The following is a 21,221-nucleotide window of genomic DNA, read 5'->3' on the forward strand; positions in this document are numbered from 1 at the left end:
ATATGACCCCATACAGACCCCTAGCGGTGAAAATGTGGAACTGCAACACACGCAATTCATTTGTCAAAAACAGCCAAATGTTTCACTTCTAAATCTCAATATATTAGCAAAAGTTTCAATATGAATCCAGAAAGAAATTAATTTATAATGCTGGGGTGCACATAATTTATATGCTGGAAAAAAGAAAAATAAAGGGAGGAATCACAAAGAGAAACATGTTTTTCTTGCTTGCACACACACACACACACACACACACACACACACACACACACACACACACACACACACACACACACACACACACACACACACGTAGGTATCCAGCTCCACCCTCTGCTCTTTCACCCTCACTTCCCCTGACTCTGACGTCCATGCTTCTCCCTCACTCTCCCACTGAGTGCATCTGCTCTTCGGTCTAATCTTTGCCTAAAATCACCGCGATAATCCTGCACCCATCTGTCCTGTGAGAAAGACACAGGACTGAAATTGTCCTGTCATGTAATGGCCATAGTCTAGCGTCACTCTGCCATCACCAATCAATTGTTCCGAAACAGGGACGTTGGCTTTAAGCTTAAAACTTTATTATACACAAGGATATCCCACATATACATATTTTATACATACAGCATTTTCAACATTTTTTCACTGTCTGGATGTCAACATATAATCATTTCATTGTTAAATTTTCCCACAACATGTCATTAAGAAGAGGGACAACACTGGAACAGCCATAAACAGACAAAGGGGTTTGATTGAAAATATGTGGCTACAACATTTAAAAATAAAACCTTTCCCAGAAGTAATTACGTTTCATAACCTTTCAGAACAAAATTATTTGTACAAATATGTGTACTGACATTGTTTTTCAATCATGTCAACCTCTTTTAGAGGTAAACCCTGACCTGGATTTAACACACTTTAAGAATATACTGACTGTGTGTGTGTAATTGTATTTAAAATGATCTCTGTGCTGCCAGCAAGTTGAGATGGAGACGATGTTGCACTGCTCATCAAATCAACACACCCACAGATCAAATACACCAATAGATTCTTGCATCCCGTTTCCCTTGTTGCGCACCACTGTGGCAGGAAAAAGAAATGTGCGCATGGTGAGCACGCTGTGCATGGTGCTATGATTTTTGTGTGCTAAAGGAAGAGATGGATGACAGGATACTGCACTGCTGTGCTCATTAAAACATGCTCACTGCGCAATATTTCAGCACCTGCACCCAACACGACACACTGAGACTGCCACACGGAAACACACACGCAAGGGGAATCGGAGAAGCTCCACCAACTCGAAAACGACCCAGGAGCAGAAGAAAGAAGCCACAGAGGCGCCCAGGGGACAAAAGGCGGGAAAAGAGGAAGCGCACAGTGTGATGCTAAGGAATGCCACATCGGCCGTCCCTCTGTGGGTGAGCAGTGGAACATTTAAGCAACTATTACACTCTACTTGTCATTCTGGACCACCGCTGTAATGGGTGCACACACATTATGTGTCAGGTGATTTCTCATGTGACCTGAGGAGCATGACCCAGTTAGATCTGATCCAGGTGAATTTCATTTGGACAAACACATGCAGCTTTGTGCACAAATTGAAACACACACAAACATACACATACGCACACACACACACTGCCAATCTGTACATTCCGTTACACACACACACACACACACACACACACACACACACACACACACACACACACCGAAGCACCTCTCTGATCGCGACTTGTTTTTACCCAACATACAGTAACTCCACGGGCAAGCATGACATGATGATAAAAACACTGTAAACATGTTTATGATGATTAACTGAAACAGGCCAGTATTCTGCGGACACGCTGGTTGGCTTTTTGTCTTTCGACCAATGTTAATATATCTACTGCATTCCTGCGAAATCTGACTTTACATTAATACGGAAAACAATGTGTAAATATCCATGTTTTCTCTTCAGTTCCAAACGTGAGACCCCAAAGATGTAAAAAAGGGAGCTTAGATTTTAAAAAAAAATATTCCAGTGGCTTAGGTTTTAACTTGTGGATATAAGGTCTACACACACACACACACACACACACACACACACACGAACACAGACACACACAGGCACACAGAGTTAGAATCTCCCCACCCAATCAGAACAAGTTCAAAATCCACAGTTAGCAACTGGCCCATATGCTTTCAAAATTATTAGTTGATAAGTTTGTGCACATTAACCACATGCATGCACACGGACGCACACACGCACACACACAAGCAAACAATGGGAGGAGAAGATAGCAGAACTTTAGATAAGTGCAATTGCATATATTGTACAAAAGCACCTGGCAGGTCCGTTCAGTTTAGAAATAACCCTCTTACGATCCCTTTTCCCCCCAACACAATCTTCCACTTGTTTTAATACTAGATTCGAGCTCTTGTCGGTGGTCTATGTCAGCTGTCGCTCAGCCTCCCCACCGTACATGTAGGAGTTGTAGCCGGGCGGCTGCACATACTCCTCATTTTTATCCCAGTCCGACACCCAGCCTCCTCCTCCTCCACCTCCCCCGTTTGAACCTGCGACCGGCTGGCTCATGGCTCCGTACTGCCCACCCCCACGATAGAGCTCCTCCGTCTCATTGGCCAGTTCATCCTCATCGATAATACCGCACTTCTCCTCGCTGGTGTCCTCGATGTCCGCCCATGGCTGCTTTTCTCCAGATGCAAATAGCCCTGTTGAGGACAACAGACCAAAACAAAATGATGATTGGATTCTGACTGACATCTCTGGAACATTCCTCATTGAAACTCGACCCTTACCGTAGAAAATCACCCCTCCGTAATGTACGAGCGACGCTATGAGGAAGACATACTGCCACTCCTCGCGTGTCTGAAATGTGAAAATACACTTTTATAAATATAGGTCTATTGTCAGAAATGGCATTTTAAGGCCTCCACAAAGCTTCCTACCTTGTGTTTAGTCATAGCTCCCACTATGAGAGGACACACCATTCCAGATAAAGTCCCAACGCCATTCGAGATGCCCATCAGTATGCTGGCGTAACGAGGGGCGATATCCAGATGATTAACATTAAATCCTGAAGAGTTAAAGAACAAACAGTGAATAAGATCCCCTGAAACAGCCGCTTAGCTACTATCCCACTATTCACTACTTCAGTAGCCAAAGTTGGGATTACCTTTGACGGTAATAAGTCTCTGAATGACCTCATACACACTGTAAATTAACATACTTTATATAGGCAAACAGTAATTGACATTATACGATAAACTGTAGCCACATTCTTACATATTTGATATGTGTGGTGAGTTTATTTTGGGTACATATATTCAGAATATATAAGTAGCCTTTGTAGAAGAGATGGGCTTTAGAGTTTAGAGAATATAGGAGGTCTCCAGGTAAACCTGTAGTGATGTAATGGTTTAAGTGCTGTAAACAACTGGCTTGTTTAGCCTCTCATATTGTTTAAAGGGACACGCTGACTTGAGGTTAAACTGATACCAATGTGACATCTCTTACCTGAAATAGCAAACCCACTGAAACCGACAGCCAGGACCAAGAAGGAAATAGCAATTCCTTTCGTGTGAGAGTATCCCACCACCAACAGGAGCGTGGCCTCCATTCCAAAGCCTGAAGCACATTATTGCAAACACACCTGTTACATTTGGATCATGCACAGTATTTGCTGCAGCGTCCTGAAGGAAAGTGCAGTAAATATCAGAACGTCAGCAGTAATAAATACATCTAAATAATGGGCACCACATCTTCATCAGAACACCCTGGGGGGGACTAATTTAGCTCCTGCGCTGTGATTGGGAGCCTGCCACAGGAAGGACCGACACCCACCAACTCGAAAAGACTCTGAGAATTCAGTTTCAGCCTTTAAACGTAACAAAAACAGAGAGTAATAGTGTTGGGCCACATAACACTAAACCCTGAGGAAACCCACACAGATAAAGAGGCAACATACTACATCCACCCAGAGAGCCCTGCAGGGGATTGAACCCATGACCTTTCTGCTACAGGGCTGCAATGTTCAAATCTCAGTCTCCCCTAGTGGCCTGTTCTCGTCACTGAGCTCAGTCCCAGAGCTCCTCATCTCACAAAAGTAGGCTTTAAAAATCAAATTCAGCAACAATGAACAGTGACATCAAAGGAAAGTTTTATTTCCCACACCTTTGTTTTTTTTGTTGTTTTCTTGCCTGTCTGACACTCACCTCCACAGTTCATGAGCTTCCGGACGTTGGTGGTGGACATTATATTGTGGGTCCTCATGTAATCTGCTAACTGGCCTCCAACAGGGACGATGATGGTCATCACCAGATGAGGCAAAGCTGAAACGATGCCCACCTGAAAGAGGAAACCACAGAGAATTTGTGTGCGTGAGCGATGCCTCCATGACATTTTTTCTAAATTCTAGAGAGGCCTATAAGGGTTCATTTTTAGAATTTGGTTTGATTTCTATTACAGTTTTGACAATTAGAAATCTATCTGAATTTTAACAGTTATTTTGGTGCTAACGTTCCTCTTAAGATCTGATAATTAATGAATCTCTTGTACTGCTGCTGCTGGCAATCGGCAGTCTCATTAGACTCTACAGGTAACCATGTTTTCCTTTGTTTTATGTATGGATTGTCAAAAACCTGTCTTAATTAAGAGACGAGCATAGATAGCTTCTGTAAGATTCCGTAAGCTAATTAATGCTGCCGAACTGTGATCTCACCTTGCTGATCTCAAAGCCAAACACTTCTTCAAAGTAGGCCGGCTGGCTGATGAGGAGCAGGTAGAAGGTCCAGCTCCTGCAGAAGTTGGCCACAATGATGGCGTAGACTGGCATGGAGGTGAAGAAGTGTCTCCACGGGGTTTTAAATTTCTGCCGGTAAGAAGGCAGAGGGGTGACTAAAATGTGTTTGTTAATGAGAGACATTTGACTGGCACAGGGCCATACTTGGAGAGGGTTAAGAAATCCTGCTGACTCCCCGATTGCATCTTCGATGTACTTCCTCTCCTCTGGGGTGATGGTCGGATGGGCTGCGGGACTTTCGTACGACACCAGAATCCAGAACATGTACCAAAATATCCCAAAGCTGCCTAAGAGCGGAGCAAGGCATCGGACATACTGTAAGTATCCCAGAGGAGCGGACACGGCGTCAGCTGAATGGCATTCATGTGGGTATTCTGATTGTATTTCAGCATCAACAGCCGGCTGGCATGAGCACATAAATCCAGTCATTAATGGAATCGGACTATTAAAGACACTACTTGAGGTCTTTTTGTGTGTGTGGCTAAATCTGACTTTTTTGGTTTGTTTACTGCTGCACACGTGTTGTAAAAAAGTAGAAAATGGTCACAACATGAGTAGAAGGCAAGAGACAGTAAACATGGTACACAGCCCTTTCTCTCTCTAGCTCTTGATTCTTACATCACTACAGGTGAAATACTCCAAAACAAACCTGATTAATGGACTGGAGCTTTTAAACCAGCGATCATTGTATTAGATCATTACAATTATCTGTCAACAGAAGGTTTTTTTTATTTTTTTATAAAAGCTCTGCTTCTCAGGTTTGATTGTGAAGCGTGTAGAAATACACCCCACTGTTCTGCAGTAATTATCCTGAGGATGAGTAAAGGACGCTCACCATAAACATAGAATACTGAAGGCCAACCCGTGTATTGCACAAGTATCCCAGCTAAAGGCATGGCCACCACCGCGCCCGCATAAGATCCTTAGGAGACACCAAGCAAACACAAACATTATTCAGCGATGCGTTTAAGGGCTGACTGAAATCCACAACCTTAAGTAGCTCCGTCTTCACTAGCCGCTGGTCGTTCTGTGGGTATTAATCTGTCACCATGTCAGGTGTGAAACTTTACCACAAAAGGCGGTTGTAGCTAACCGGCTTCTCTCCAGGGGGGGCGCCCACTTGGCCCAGATCCCGTGGCAGGCCGGGTACGACACACCCTGCAGGACACAGGCACACGCGCGTGAGATGGGAGCATGCACACCACTCGAGCGCACGTGCACGTACTGTACCTCAACAAGTCCCTGGCATATCCTGACCAGAATGACGCAGCTGTAATGGCAGCGAGCGGCGGACGGAATTAGCATGTTGAGGGTGGACGTGGCCACAATGGCGAAGCCAAACACCCTTCAACATACAACACACACAAAAGCCGCCTCAGACAGAAGATCTGAGATTCACCGATACTCAAGTATGATGGGATGTTCAGCATGTACATGTGGACTTTGTGTAAATCACCTGTTAGCTGCAAACTTCTGACATATAAAGCCGCCGGGGATCTGTGTGACAATGTAGCCCCAGAAGAAGGAGCCGTGGATCATCCCCACTGTCTCAGGGTCCCACGTGAACTGTGCAGCCTGAAAAGAAAGAAACACAATGCTACTTATCACTAGTCTCTTTTTTATGGCTTGTTTTAGCACGCTAGGGGGGAAGGTCAGGGGATCTTTGCTCACCACGAGTACTTCCTTATTGCCTTTGTAGACCGTGTGGTCATTGACCATGCTGACGATGGCCACGCCCAGGTTGCACCTGATGCCAAAAGAGATGCAGAATCCCAGTCCGGACAGGATGGCGATGATGTAGCGTCTGGGCAAGCCGAAACAGGTACAGTCCACCACGGGAAGCTCCTTCTCCTCCACCAGCTCCGGACGGCCCTCGGCAGACAGCTCGATGGTTTCTCCATTGGGCTGCCGCTTTTCAATCAGCCTGAGAAAAGAACGCGGAAATGCACCATTGCTTCTCTTTTCTTTGTCCTCACAAAAGTTGGGGGACAGCCTGGAATATGTAGAATGGTTCACTTCTTTTTTTAAAGGCACAGAAAGAGGTGAACATGAGGTCAAACCTACACGGGGGAAACAGGAGGACGCAAAGGGGGATTTCCTGGGAGCATTTGGAACATTTCCAGTTCAGGTGAGCCTGAAATCATCTGCTCACATGTGCGTAACACACAGGCCCAGTTTAAGCGTTTTAATAGTCAGGAATCTAAAGTAATACACAGATGTTTTGGGTTTTTCTTTAGTTAAAGTATTAAGATAAACACAGCGGTGGGTCCCCCTCCATGGCTGCTTCTACAGGAGCCCAGAGCAGACAAACACAAACATCAGTTCCAGCTAATCTGTCAGTCCCCCCCGCCCAACACACACACACACACACACACACACACACACACACACACCCCATGCGCAGCAGCACGTGCCGTGTCGGGGTCAGTCAGCACGTCAGCATGGGAGCAGCTGCCGTGGAACAGCCATGTCAGTACCCCCCCACCCTTATAGAAGGCCCCGGACCTGCTGCCATACTGGTGCCAGGCGGGGAGTATTACAGTATTTACCCACAATTCATTTGGATTATTTTCACAATTACAGTTTAGTATAGATTTATATGTAATACCTACACATCTGTCCTCTGAAACAAAAACATTAAATATTAATGGGTCACATTAACACTGCTGCTTTATACATTATATGAGAAAATTCTGTAAATATATATGGAGGGAACGTTATTAATGCCTCTGGTCGACTATATGGATCCTCAATTGTTGTTCTCTGGGTTTTATCCAGCATCCAGGACCACTTTAAGAGGAGTCACACAGGGAGCCATCTGGATCTGCACCACACCTGCACTGTAAGCACGTATCCAGGCCGACACAGGACAACCAGATGACGCACCACAACACTTTCACACATGTTCTGTGTTTGGTTTTGAGGTGCACGTCCACAGTGTCTCAGCAGCCGTCCAACCCAGTCTGTGCCGCTAGGTGCATCAAGTGACCACCGCACGGGGATATAATGTAACTTTAGCTTCCATAATCTCCCAAAACAAGTCTTCATGTGGTGCTTTTCTTCTCTTACGTGCGTTAGAGCAGCTCACTCCCCACACACTCTTCTTATTTGTGGGGACCAACAGGACCACCAGACCGCGCTGCGGCTCAATTATTGATGTCTTTTAAGATAAAATGAATAATTCAGCGACGCTCTCTCACCATAATCTGTCGGCATCTATCTGTTAGATTCTGTCTCCGCCTCTCTGTGTCTCATCTGCTCATTTGCTAGATTTCAGTGCTCGCTAGATCACTATACGCATGTGGATTTCACTCCATTTCACCCCCCCCCCCCCCCACACACACACACACACACACACACACCCACACCCACACCCCACACATCATTCTCGATTTAATCTCTTCATAAATGTGCAGCTGCGTTTAAAAGATGTGTCAGATGGATGCGTTAATTGAAGCTTCATCACAGGTCTACATACGGCACAGCAGAAAAAATCAGGAACAGAAAATTAATAATTTTCAAAGCTGCACTCTGGAATTCACAAGAGATTATGGGGACTGCATCCTCTCTCTCTTTCTCTCTCTCTCTTCCCTAATCTGCCACACTCGGATTAGGATTACAAAAATGATTTACTTCCGGAAATGAATAGGGAGGCTGTGGTCCAGCGTGCCCTCCCCACAACTTGCCGGCATTTGGCAGCATGTTTCATTAATATTTATTTTATGACATATACAACAAACAGACTCAAGATGCATTCCTTTCCAGGATTAACGTGAACCCCTGGTTCTGATGACTAAAGTCCCCTCTCGATGTTTCCAGCTGTGATTTTACTTATACATGTTGTTCGCTGCGCTGTGTATCAGCCACAGCTCATTTGTGCCGCTCTGAAGCGTGCAGTGAATGCTGCTGCAGGAAATACTAAACACACAGAAATGACAGGGAATTCATGTGTTTTTACTACATTTAAATGTTCTTTAAAAGTATTGTAAATATAATTTTATTTCAAAGCGTATCACTTTTTTTTGGCTCACTTTTGTTTCTTTTTGCTTGTTTCTAACCTGGATTGTGGCAGCTAAATTTAGATATTTGATCAGTCCTCCTTTTGACGTCAGGGATAAAATAAAAAACCTGAATCTGTACAAAAAAAAAAAGCAAATCAGAGCAATTTGATCAAAAGTTGTGCATTTCTTTGTCTTCCCCTGTCAAAACAGTTGGCTGCACTCATGCGGCTGCTCTTGCTGTATTAGAGAATTGGCCCCTGAGTGTTCTAAGGTAGAGTTCCAGAACATTGCAGAAATCCTCATTAAAGCTCTTGACAGATTGCAACCAAAACCTACACATACGCTACCAGCTAACGAGTACCGCTTACAGCAAATAAGCGTTAATTATGAATGCTTTCCACTATAAAAGAGCATCTTGCATTAATGTGAGTGACTGCAAACGGCTAGCACAAAACTTCCCTCATTAAACACGGCAATAGAATGTGGTAATAGGAGGAGTTTACTGGTACTTTTGCTCTTGTTGTTAGAAGCAGCTTGTTTGTTGGGTAATTGTGTACTGACATAGAGGAAAAAGAGGCTTCGTGTGGGGCTGGGAGCTGCTCAGCTGATGAAGAAGCTCTTGTTAGCTTAGCTCAGCTGGCTGCAATTAATGAGCAGGAAAGCGTGAGCAGACAGGGGTCCTGTGACCTCAGGCTCTCTGAAATATCATAATTACAAGCATAACATGCTCCAGGTAGACTTTACTCAAACCTCAGACCTGAACGTGAGCTGTTACTGCTCTGCTGACCTCAGAAACAAGGAAAGAAAACACAGATGAGAAGATGCTACTTTAAAGAAAATGCTGTTCCTTGTTAGCTAGAACGAATTTGGCAAAATCCAAAGGTAGGTTGCTTTTTAATCTTCATCAAGATCTACGAGAAAGCAGCCTCACATGTTGGATCATGACCCAGGACCTTTGTTGGTGTGTATCTTAGATTCACAAAGCGTTCTGGGTAATCCGTTCATAAGAGGATGATAAAGAGAGGGAGTTGGGGGGGTTGCCAGTAAAAATATTATATAACACCAGACGCCCGGTCATTATCTGTCCACATCTGTGTGATGAATCCATCCTGTATGTTAACCAGGGTTTCTCACGCCAGCCCTGTCCTCACAGTCGTCTCCACAAAAAAATGAATTTCCTCCTTGCATCTTTTTTTTAATGTAATTTAGGAGTCGGATAATGTGGGAATCATCTTTAAGGATTTTACATTTCTAAACATACCAACATACATTTCTGTGGTCATTTTGTCTTTTTTTTCTATTGTGGCGTGTCTCTCTCTTCCCCCATGAACCTCGCGCTCTCCCTGAGGTGAACAGATTGGCTCTCGGTGGGACTGTGTCACCCAGGGAGACACCCCCCCCCATCCTGTCATAACACTTTTGCTCCGGCAAATGTGGACATGGGCACACGAGCCACTACAGTCCTTTACATTGCCTTCCATTCATTTTCCCATTCGCTTTTACAGTCCAACCCAAACTCTAACCTCAATTTAATCTCCATAAATACCTTGATCTTAAATATTTACACCATTATGTAGTGTGAAGTGTCAAGACTCCACATTCTGGCCCTGCACGGTAGATCTGTCATAGCAGATCATTTTAAAGCTTGTCTCCCTGTTGTTTGTGGTTGTTGCATCAAACCAAATCAAATGTATACGCTGCACCTGCCTGCATGCTTTAGCATAAAGGAAGCTAATAGCTTCACAACCCACCCACTCTAATAATTCCCTGCTATCTGCCTTCATCCTAAAGGTATTCGCCAAGAATCCTGAACTGATTCGAGGCAGACGTGTGCAGTTTACCCACTTTTGTTAATTAGACTGCAAACTTTTCATTGTTGAGGCCGTGGCATAGCGCAGACGGCAGTGACAAACGTCCAATCGCTGTTAAATCACTCACCATCCCACTGGGTGAAGCCGCCGAACACGAAGCACTCAACCGCATGTAAAATGGATTAAAAATGGATTACCTGCTGTATTTCGCAGCGCCTCGCGCACCACAGAGGCTGCTGCTAGGGAAACGGAAACTCACATCTTTTAACAAAGCTGCAAAGGCACAAATGTGTTACAGTAAAACTCCCGATTGTGCTGGTGAAGGTTGTGGTAACAGTTGAAGATGCTGTTAGGGTGGCGTGCGGCTGCACTTGACCTTACCGTGCTTACATTTCTGCTTGCCTTGTGGAGTTTTAATATAGAAACAGGAGATGTATTCGGATGGAGAAAATGTTTAAATAATAAATGAACTCCTGGGTGCTTTTGTCGGAGGAGGGAGGAGGAGGGATTCGGTCTGAGACGTGGAGAGATGGCACACAAACAAACTCATGTCCTGCGTTCAAGATGGCGCACGTTCGTGGACGCACTTATTCTCAAGGTTTCGCCTTAAAATCTACAAAAATCTGGATGAAATATTCCATTTCCCATTTGAGGGCTGCGTCCAACGCTCAGTATAAACCAGAGTTCACTGGTTAAGCCGTGGAACCGCCCACTAAAACCAATCGGACTCTGGTGGATGGCGGCTCTCACAGCAGCCACCACCAGGGTCACACACATGCCTGGCTCACAACCAGCAGAGAAAGAGTCTGAGATTTGCATGTCTGTTAATCTGGGACACCTCGATAAGCTGAAACGTGCAACGTTCAATGGCAGAGTGGACGGATGGATGGATGGTTGGTTGGTTGAATGGACAGAGGGATGGATGGATGGACGGAGGAAGTGACATGGGCTGGGATGGAGTGAGTGGGAGGGGAGAGTTTAGGGATTTGCGTGGCTCGACAGCTGGACTGAAAAACAGGCTATTTCAGGACGGGATTTATACGTTCGGTTGCTACCTCAAATCCTGAGAGATCAGATCTTACAGTGACGGTTATCGCCCGAGCTTCTATCGCCGTCTCTAATTTATTTGTTTAAACTCAAACGTTGTCCGAACGCTAACCTGCAATACATGTTATTTGCATCAGGGATAATTAATTGTTAGTGATGAAATGTTATCATCAGACTATAACTCACAGCAACATCTTCACATTCCAGCTACACAACAAGCTACACTATCAGAAGTTGGTAGTGACATTTCTAATTGGGCTCTTTAAATGAGAAAGTAAGGCTAATTAATGGCAATAGATAGATAGATAGATAGATAGATAGATAGATAGATAGATAGATAGATAGATAGATAGATAGATAGATAGATAGATAGATAGATAGATAGATAGGAGTGAGAGTTCTAACAGGACCATCAGCACCATCCAAGTTCAGATTAAAAGCATAAAATATGAAATCTGAACAAACAACGCACTTTAACTGCACTTATGTCTTCATTTATCCCCAGAGCGCCACTCTGATTAAAATTTCTTGGACTTTTTTTTGGTTTGACGGCTTTGCCCTCGTTAAAGTATCAAATCAAACGTCATTTTCTCCCCCACTATCAGCCTCTTCCATCCGCTTCGCTGTGCTTCAGTGGATGCGAGGACTTTACGCTGCGCAAAACTGCACTTTACCCGCTTTTGCATGCGGTGCACACTCGGCGCTTAGTTGTTTTCTTTGTAGCAATAAAAATCGGCAAACTTTCCGTCCATTACAGCGAGAAGGTTCGAGTTGGAAGGATGATTAACACGACCTGGGTTTGTATCAAACCCGTTAGTCCGCGACAAACGCGTAAAAATGCGGTAAAGTCTGCGGCGAATGAAGACGTGTTTAAAATATATAGGTGTACCTGTGAAGCTTCCCTAGGGTCTTCCCCGCCACCGCCTTAAACCTGTCTGGTCGGATCTCCATCCTTGCAGCTTCTTGACCCGGCCGGTGCTGATGTCCTGCGCGCCCCCCTGTCCCGCCTGACGCGCGCTCTCTCCTTCGTTCACTTCCTCTCTCATCCCTCCCTTTCCACAGTTTCACAGTCCCGCACCAGCATCAGCACCACTCTGAGGTGCTGCAAGGAGCTGGAGGCTTATATGGACCTCTGGGATACATCTCAGGTTCAATCAGGACTCAAATTTGGTTAAAGTTTGAAAGCGGCAAAAATGCACAATGTACCTTAAATTGTGCCTTCAAAAGTACCCAAACTCACACTTCTGTAACATTATAATATGTAAAAATACGGGACAAATGAAAGTCACCCATGAAAAAAGCAGTTTAAATAATATGAATTCTGAAAAGTAAAACTTTATTTTACAATCAAGCACTTTATTGGGTATTCTACTGTATACCTAATTTACCGGTACTTTAAATACAGGTTGTCATCAGGAAAAACAAATGGTAAATAAGGTAGTTATAGGATTAAAGGAGCTACTTTAAGGTCCACAAAATCAAGTTTCAAAAAGTGAAAGTAAATTCACGTTCCAGTTTAGGGATTAATCGTGTTTAAAATATGGTTTAAAATGAATGACAGTCGATTTAAAAAAAAAAAAAAGATGAAACAGATTTATTAATTCTGGAAAAATTCACAACCAACTCATGTCACGCCACTAAAATAGTCTCTTACTGTAAAAACTAAACTATTTCAAAAGGATATTTGACTTTATGGACGAAATCAAATCGAAATAATATTTGACAAATACGGAGATCTTTGTCATATAAAAATAAAGAGCAGCACATCCACGTATGAACTGATCTCAAAGTTCAGGAGCAGTAGAATAACGAGGTGCAAAACGGAACAGTCAAGTTGCTGCCATCTAGAGGTTCAGTTCACTCTCAAGCCAGTAGAGTAAACTGCTGAAACACACGTAAAAACACTGGTGTGGTGTTCTGAGGTAAACTGACAAATGCACATCTGCTCACATCACACATGTGCGCGCTCACACACGGCAGAACAAAGTGCATTTGATATTTTGTGGAGATTTCACCAAGAAAATTTGGCTTAGTCGTGACTCCAACCAGAAAAGCAGATGCTTATTTTCACACTGATTCTAAAGCTTATTCCTTCAGCGACACAAGGATGGCGCTAGAAGGATACATTCCATAACACAGAATTAAAAAAAAAACAAAAAAAAACAAACTGTTGATTTGATTAATAATAACCATTCAATGATATAAATAGTTAAAATAACTATAAAACCATGTAAGGCTTAAGGTACCAAAGATCTTCTCTAACGAAGAATGACTGACTACTCTCACTATTTTAAATAACAGCCCCGCTGCGCTCACACTCCAGTGTCCTCTTCCTCCTCTTCTTCCTCCTGCTGCTGGGGCAGGAGCCGGTACTGTTCGCTACCTATCGGCAGGAAGGCGGTCCTGGGATAAGCTCCCTCTTCCTCACCTGGTGTTTGTTGACGTGAGTCTAGCAGCTCGGTGGAGTTACACTTGGTGTATAGCTCGCGGTGCATCTCTTGGCCGCCTCCTTGTTCGCCGTGGGAGTCGAGAGAGCCTCGTTGTCTCAACTTGGCGTGAAGGTAGCCGATGGGAACGGGCGAGCTGGCGAGGATTATCAGCATGATGATCATAGCGAGGGCCCAGCCTGGGTACTCGAGAGTCATCTCTGATGCCTGGAGAGAAGAGGGGAGGGAAAACATGGGAAAAGAAGAACAAAATTGTTTTTTCCAAGACCCATTTTCCCAAAGGGGATAATATCTTACTGCAGTTTGATTCCAAGCTGTGTATGTGGGTCCTTTGAAGACCATTCGCAGCAAACTAGCAGCCAGGAGACCAACCATTGCCAGCAGACAGACATATTTCCAGAGATATTTATACACCACTGGGGGGCGCCATTTCAGCATGACTTCAATGTCATCCAGAAAGCTACAATGACAGGCATTATCTGTGTGTAGTATGTGTAAAATATGAAGTATTATCATGAACAGCACTCGGATATCGTTGTTTCCTCACCGGTCTGTTCCATAAACCCAGGCCACACTGGTGGTTTCAAAAACAACAACAATGACCAAAGGGAGAGTTGCCGAGTAGTCGTCAAACATCGCCACAAAATAGTTTCCTGAACGCTGGGTGAACAGGAGTCCCAGGATGAAGCCCAGCAGACAGCTGGACACTAAAAGAGAGCAGGGAAACATATTTAACATGACATATCTTAGATCTCTATTATCTCCTCATTTCAGGATTCCAGCATTTACAGTACCAAACATTTTCCAAAACTGCTCAGTTCTGATCTCTAACATTTGATTTTCAGATTAAACTAATACCTGAGTGGTAAAAAAAATGCTCATTCTGACAGCCCTCTACATAAATCATATGTCCAGAAACACAAATTCCACATTTTAATTGCTTAAATCTAGAGAATTGGGCAAGAGGGTGAATTGATTGCCTGGAACAAAGATCCTTATTTGAACGTCTGTGTTTTGTTACCGGTCAGCACAGTCCGATAACGGGCCAGGAGTTTAAAATTGTCCATGAGAGGTGTGAGGATTCCCTGCATGGTCCCAAACATGGTGCTGAGCCCCAGGTTGAGCAGCATCAGGAAAAACAGAGTGGACCAGAAGGGGCTGGCTGGGAAAAGAGCCATCACCTCGGTGAAGGCTATGAATGCCAGGCCTGTCCCCTCCACACCCTACATATGGAGAAGGCAGAAGGAACCAGTTACAACAGGCTAAAAGGGTGTTGACTGAGCGCTCCTGACGGCGGTAGCGCCAGAGTGCTCCCGCAGGTGGTGAGCTTCCCTCCTGTCCTGCCACTAAAATGGCTTCTGACCACCGAACCGCTTATTTGTTTTAATTTAAAAAACAAACATGGTGGGATCACATGACTTCTAGCACCCCTCGCTCTGTTTCTTTAGCCTCTCCTCTCGCTCCCCCATCACAGCTTGTCGCCCCATCTCCTAGACGCCCGCTTTACATGGTGTCCCATACGTTGTTATCCTCCTGCCAGCGTGATAAGTTACAGTACCTCGCGGATTCCTCTGAGGTCCTGGGAGCCTCAGCCTTCCACCTCCCCAGTATTGTTACTGAAACGTTCCCCTCCCTGCCAGTGTCCTGGGCCTCCTAAAGCAACCGGTGATTGGCCAGTTTCCCCACATCCCACATCCAACCCACACTGCGTTAAATGTATCCCGTTAACCGACTGGAGTCACAGCTTTCTTTATATTTATTGAACATTCATGAGTCAGGAACCAGACTTTCATTTTCCCATGCATATAAGATCATTTGAACCTCCTCGTAAAGGTCTGTCCGCCTGATGGAAACACTTCAGCCATCACTTTTCTGATCTCATATTTTGACGCATGCACGTTTAGGCTTACGGAGACTCAAGAATGTCTTGCCTCGACTTTGGGGCGCACTTTGATGCGAAATCGGGCCGTAAATTGCTAAAATGTTGGTTTAAATCCTAGAAAACAGGGCACCAAAAATCTAAATCTATTCATTCTGAAGAGCATTGTTATAAGAAAGGCTCATCATTCAAAGTTTGATAAAGTGAGTTTCACCTTGTTCATCTCCTCCTCCAGACTGCAGTCGGTGATGGTGGGACCCAGGTCGGAGCTGTGCTGGGCGTACCACTGTCTGTATTCAGCTACAGACACAACACTCTGGTCTGTGCTGTTGATCCAAGGCCAACCGGTGCCCAGCGCATGCTGGTTGGGTTCAGAACTGATCATGAGGTTTAGAAGGCCGAGGTTTCTAGAAAAAAGAAAAATAAAGGGAGGAATCACAAAGAGAAACATGTTTTTCTTGCTTGCACTCACACACACACACGCACACACACACACGCACACACACATACTTGGCTACGCAGCCTAGTGCAATGGTCTTTGCACGGAAACCCAGCACGACAAAGACCACCAGCGTGGCCAGCACAGACGTCATGAAGTTGATGCAAGAGACCATCAGCGCGTCCCTGTGGCAGTTGTTGTGGACCGGATTATAGGAGGAATACGCGATGACGGAGCCATAGCCCAGCCCCAGGGCAAAAAACACCTGTGTCGCAGCCTGCCGCCACACCTGAAGGTTCCCCCAGATTTCCAACTGGACGCATATTTTGAGGGAGGGAAAAAAAAGGAGATCTTAAAGCTCAGCACACTCGCGTCCACCTGCGGCGAGACTTGAAGAAGCTTGTGCTTACTTTGGGATAAAACATGTATTTGATTCCCTCCATCGCACCGTCCAACATCAAACCTCTGATGAGGAAGATGAAGAGCACCACGTAGGGGAAGACCGAGGAGAAGTACATCACCTGAGACGTGGACAGGAACAGCCCCGTTAATGCGGTAGCATCAATTTTAAACTAGTGTTTCCAACATGGTGACGTGAAACAGCAACTTCTACATCAAATTATGGCCTAAATACAGTCGCTTCCTCTCACCTTCGCAGACGACTTGATGCCCTTGATCATTGCCAAGGCCACAATTGCCCACGCGGCCAGTAGACATCCCGTCATGACAGGGTTGAACTCGCCGGACTCCTGGATGGAATTCGTGATATCCAGGGCTTTCCGAAACCAGAAGTAGGACGTCGGCGAGGAACTTGCACATTCTTTCACTGTCGATTGAACGGCGTTAAGACCAAAGATCTCAGGACACCGGTTCCACAACCTTGTTTCCGTACCTGTGTCGTTGGTCGCTACGTCAGTTGGGCAGCGTTCCCATGGCAGAGGATACTGAAAAGAATTTCCCATGTAGAACAGGCTCCATGCTATGATGACATTATAGTAAAGAGCCACGTAGAAGCAGACCTGAAGGAGAAGAAAGGCTTCAGTCTTGTGCACGACATTATCGAGGTCAAAGAGACATTTGTAATAGCCGAACCCACGAATGATTTATTAGAATGTTGAGATTTGTGGTGCAGCTGGACGGTGATGTCATCGTTAATCAGCAGGGAAAAGCAGAAACACGTACAGGCACGAGTGTTTGGGAGCGCACAACTGCGCTGTATGTTCGCAGAAAGATCTTATCCACTTTGTTTACTTTGTACAGGGAGGGTTACGCAACAAACTGCCGGCACTATGCCGACGCGCTTGCATTACATGGCGACAGGATGGTGTGGTTCTGTCTTGGCGAACCCTCCCTGGCAAGGCTGTGTGTGAGCGGAGTGTACATGAGAGACGTGTTGAGAGAGAAGGGGTATTAAAAAAATGAGTAAATGGTTCAGTTTCTAGATGATGTGATGACATTTTTAGCTCTGGGCTTGTTTTTAGTTGGTTCTGGGGGGTGGAATCATGTTACTCCTGAAAATGACCCCCCCTGAAACCCATCAAAACCCTCACGATGCAGCTGGAGTAGCCGATCCCTGCCAGGTTGGGGGAGATGTGCTTCCAAACGCCGATGCTGCCCTGGCGGATGCTCTGTCCGGCCGCCAGCTCCATGAAAAACAGCGGAACGCCGACGATCAGCAAAAGAAAAACATAGAGCAGCATGAAGGCCCCTGGAGGAAAAGAAGGAATTCTTGAACACACGAGGTGCTTTTTTCCAAACCCAATGTATTTATGACGCCTCGTTTCCAACTGAAACGTGTTCAGGTGCTCCTGCCTACAAACAGCCTTTTCCGCTGCGATGCTCACCGCCTCCATTTTGGTGACAAAGGTACGGGAATCTCCACACGTTCCCAAGACCCACGCTGAATCCCACCTGTGCCAGCACGTACTGGACTTTGGAGTCCCACGCCGGCCGGTCGTCATCGTCGGACGTCTCGGCCGCACCGGAGCCGTGCGCGGCGGCCAGCTGAGTTTGGGAGCAGCCCTCGCCAAGCCAGGCTCTGTCCTCAAGGCTGTCTAGCGGAGGCTTCTCATTCTGGTGACACAAAACACACCGAGCTCCTTTTAAACATCTGTCCAGCTGCCAAGGATAATGGCGCACTGGTTACTATGGTTACCGGAGGTTCATTACCAATGGTGATCAGATTGAAAAAGGTACACGCTCCACCTGGGTGGACGCGATCCAAAATAGCATGAGCCAAGCTGGCGGACCACCGTGGACCTGGCCGTATGAGCGGCCCGAGCCAATTTTGGCTTCAGCCGGCGTAAATGGAAAATTACAAGGAGCGCATTACCCAACAGCGCGCGCGGCTGGTCAAGTCCTACAGCCAAATGGGTCACGTGCCATTCAGGACACGCGCTTGTGGCGAGAGAGTGACGGAGGCGTGTGTCCACACACACAGAGGTAACCCTAAGCTGGACACCCGCTGAAGAGGGAGTAGTCTGAAGTGACACGTGGGACGCCAAGCAGAGGGGGGAGGTGTGCGGATCACATTGGTTCTCACTGTGGGTGGTGCAGGGGGGGGGGTGGTTTGGTGGATATAGTTGGTATCGAGGAAGGACAAACACCATCGACACCATTCATTTAAATCGGGGTGTTTTTGTCCCCTCAGGGTCGTCAGCTCCTGGAAAGCTGCTCCACTGAGGCGGAGGACACATGACCACCTTGGTCATCACCTTGAACATTCCTGAATGTACTGGCCTCTTCCAGCTGGCTCTGATGATGCAGCTCAAACAAACTAACTAACAAACAAACAAACAAACCAAATGAGGGCACTTTGAGTTAAATTGTTCCTATTTAAAGGGTAAATGTTGTTTATTGGCTCCTGTGTGTCGGCGTTCAGAGAAACAGGAGTACAAGCTGTACCGCTGTCTAAATTTAAACGACTGAAATCAACAACAGGGGAAGAAAATAAAGGATTCTCGTGTCAACATCAACAATCAGCCCAGTGAGCCTGGATTACGTGAACCTGCTACATACCAGTTGTCGCAACTGCACGGCCGGAGAAATGGATTTTATCTTGTGCATCACGCATGTGTTCCAAACACATTTGGTTGGAAGAATAAAAACCAAACACACGCGGCTCTTTCCTGAATTTCCATGGTGCGACGCACCTCTCTGGGCACCGTTGGGTTTGGAACCACATTGAGAAAATAAAGTCACCTGCTAAATACGCCATCGGTTTCCCTTTGAGTGTTTATTAGGGAAAAACCACTGTGCTTTTCTTGCATCTTTCTATAATTACACACGCGCAGACATACTTTGGTCAGACTGGGTCTATCTGTGGGTGCAGAAAGGATCACGGCCGCCAAACCTCAACGCTGAGTCAACAAAACCAAACGCACCAAATCGTGCCGCCGTATGTTCAACGCGCTTGTTGTTCTAGAGTCTAATTGAGTCTGTGGTGTGTCATCGGCTGCAGACAAATGTCTCTCACAGTCAAAATCTCCAGGTTTGGTGTTAAAATCTTGACATTAAAAGTATTAGTGAATATGAACAGGAGCAGTTTACCCTCTTTAACACATGCACTTGTCCATGTTGTTGACATGTCAGAAAAGGGCCCCAAAGGTCCAGATAAGAGACACCCAGATCAGGACACATGCATTTACAATCTATGGAAACAATGTGCACCATTTAGTGGACATCAGGGCAGAACAGAGTGGACATGCAGACAAAAACATTGACTGTTTGACTTCAACTCCAGGGATATGAATGCATCCATATATCCCCCCCCCTTCTTCTTTGTGGGGAAACAAATGTCATGTTACATAAAAATATAAAAAAAATCAGCTGCGGAAGATTAACTACAACAAAGCACAGAGCCGAAGGCTGCTCAGGACTCTTTAAGTAACGGAACCACAGACACATGTAACACGTCGGTAACCGAGCCAGCAACACCAGAGAGTAAAAGTAAGGCTTTAAACTGGATTATCGTAGATGGTTGCGTTGTTGACGTACCATGCTCGCTGCACAGGAAGTTTCCACAAGTCCTGGCACAAGTTTTTTTTTTGCCTCCACGCGTCGCTTGTCTTCCTTTTCCGTTTCTTATCTTGTCTTTTTTTATGTTTCAAAACTTTAACACCCGCTGATTTGGTTTGACCGAACTTTTAAACTTAAAGGTCTGGAGAGGGAGACAGCGATCGACGACAGCGTGGACACGTTTTTGGAGGAGTCTGAAAGAACTGGCCAGGAGCCCAAAGAGGGAGAGGAGTCAGAGCGGCTGTAGCCAATGGGAGGGGTGTGGGGGCCGAGCGACCTCCGGCCATGTGTGCAGCCCCCTCCTCTCCCCTCGCCTCCCCTCCAATCGCCTCTCCGAAAGGCCCGGGTGTAAAGTTATGCCCAGGCTACACTGCACCTAAATAGCCGAGCGGATTTGCAGGGGTTGCTTGGCCTCTGTGCTGCTTTACGGTCTGCAGTAATCCATAATGCCTGTTGGTTTGACAGCATCTCACTGTGTAGGGGCCTAGACTGGGAGCCAGAGGGGGTTTGGTGCAAGTCCCGGCGGAGGGGCTGAAATTGGAGAGGTTCCAGGTGAGGTGTCGGGACGTTTTCAGAGCACTGCGGCGGTGCCCTTGAGCAAGGCACCAAACCTTTAGCACACACTCACTCGAACAAATCTCCCTTAATGATTTAATGCTCGCAGATTGACCGTATCTTGGGTGTAAAAACTCTATAATTTACATTAATAGAGTAATAAACTATCCAACTTCAGCACTGTTTGATTCGAGTCTCAACATTCCTCAGTTATTCTTTT

At 45.7% G+C, this 21,221-nt stretch overlaps 2 protein-coding genes across 5 annotated transcripts; both read right to left on the minus strand.

Moving 5' to 3' along the window:
* Positions 1 to 564: 564 nt before the first annotated feature.
* slc17a7a (solute carrier family 17 member 7a) lies at positions 565 to 12,737 on the minus strand. 2 transcript variants are annotated; one of them, XM_003964481.2, is made up of 13 exons: positions 12,554 to 12,737; positions 6,477 to 6,729; positions 6,262 to 6,380; positions 6,036 to 6,150; positions 5,876 to 5,963; positions 5,641 to 5,727; positions 4,950 to 5,092; positions 4,725 to 4,874; positions 4,219 to 4,351; positions 3,521 to 3,631; positions 2,953 to 3,080; positions 2,803 to 2,872; positions 565 to 2,715 (listed from the first exon to the last, which is right to left on the minus strand). In XM_003964481.2, the coding sequence occupies exons 1-13, from the start codon at positions 12,613 to 12,615 to the stop codon at positions 2,432 to 2,434; spliced, it is 1,743 nt and encodes a 580-aa protein (XP_003964530.1). In that variant the 5' UTR covers positions 12,616 to 12,737; the 3' UTR covers positions 565 to 2,431. The 2 variants fall into 2 exon arrangements, with proteins under 2 accessions (XP_003964530.1, XP_029692834.1); XM_029836974.1 differs by lacking the exon at positions 12,554 to 12,737 and adding an exon at positions 10,999 to 11,460.
* Positions 12,738 to 12,979: 242 nt separating this feature from the next.
* On the minus strand, positions 12,980 to 20,714 carry slc6a16a (solute carrier family 6 member 16a). 3 transcript variants are annotated; one of them, XM_029836802.1, is made up of 13 exons: positions 20,426 to 20,712; positions 19,979 to 20,079; positions 18,274 to 18,502; positions 17,980 to 18,137; positions 17,322 to 17,448; positions 17,080 to 17,255; positions 16,840 to 16,950; positions 16,501 to 16,742; positions 16,205 to 16,397; positions 15,133 to 15,334; positions 14,659 to 14,818; positions 14,409 to 14,571; positions 12,980 to 14,318 (listed from the first exon to the last, which is right to left on the minus strand). In XM_029836802.1, exons 2-13 carry the CDS (start codon positions 20,066 to 20,068, stop codon positions 13,977 to 13,979), a joined length of 2,193 nt encoding a protein of 730 aa, XP_029692662.1. In that variant the 5' UTR covers positions 20,069 to 20,079; positions 20,426 to 20,712; the 3' UTR covers positions 12,980 to 13,976. The 3 variants fall into 3 exon arrangements, with proteins under 3 accessions (XP_029692662.1, XP_029692661.1, XP_029692663.1); XM_029836801.1 differs by having other exon boundaries at positions 17,080 to 17,448; positions 20,426 to 20,714; XM_029836803.1 differs by lacking the exon at positions 19,979 to 20,079 and having other exon boundaries at positions 17,080 to 17,448; positions 20,426 to 20,710.
* Positions 20,715 to 21,221: the final 507 nt, after the last annotated feature.

Source organism: Takifugu rubripes, chromosome 5 (genome assembly GCF_901000725.2).
Source record: "Takifugu rubripes chromosome 5, fTakRub1.2, whole genome shotgun sequence".
Lineage (NCBI taxonomy): Eukaryota > Metazoa > Chordata > Actinopteri > Tetraodontiformes > Tetraodontidae > Takifugu > Takifugu rubripes.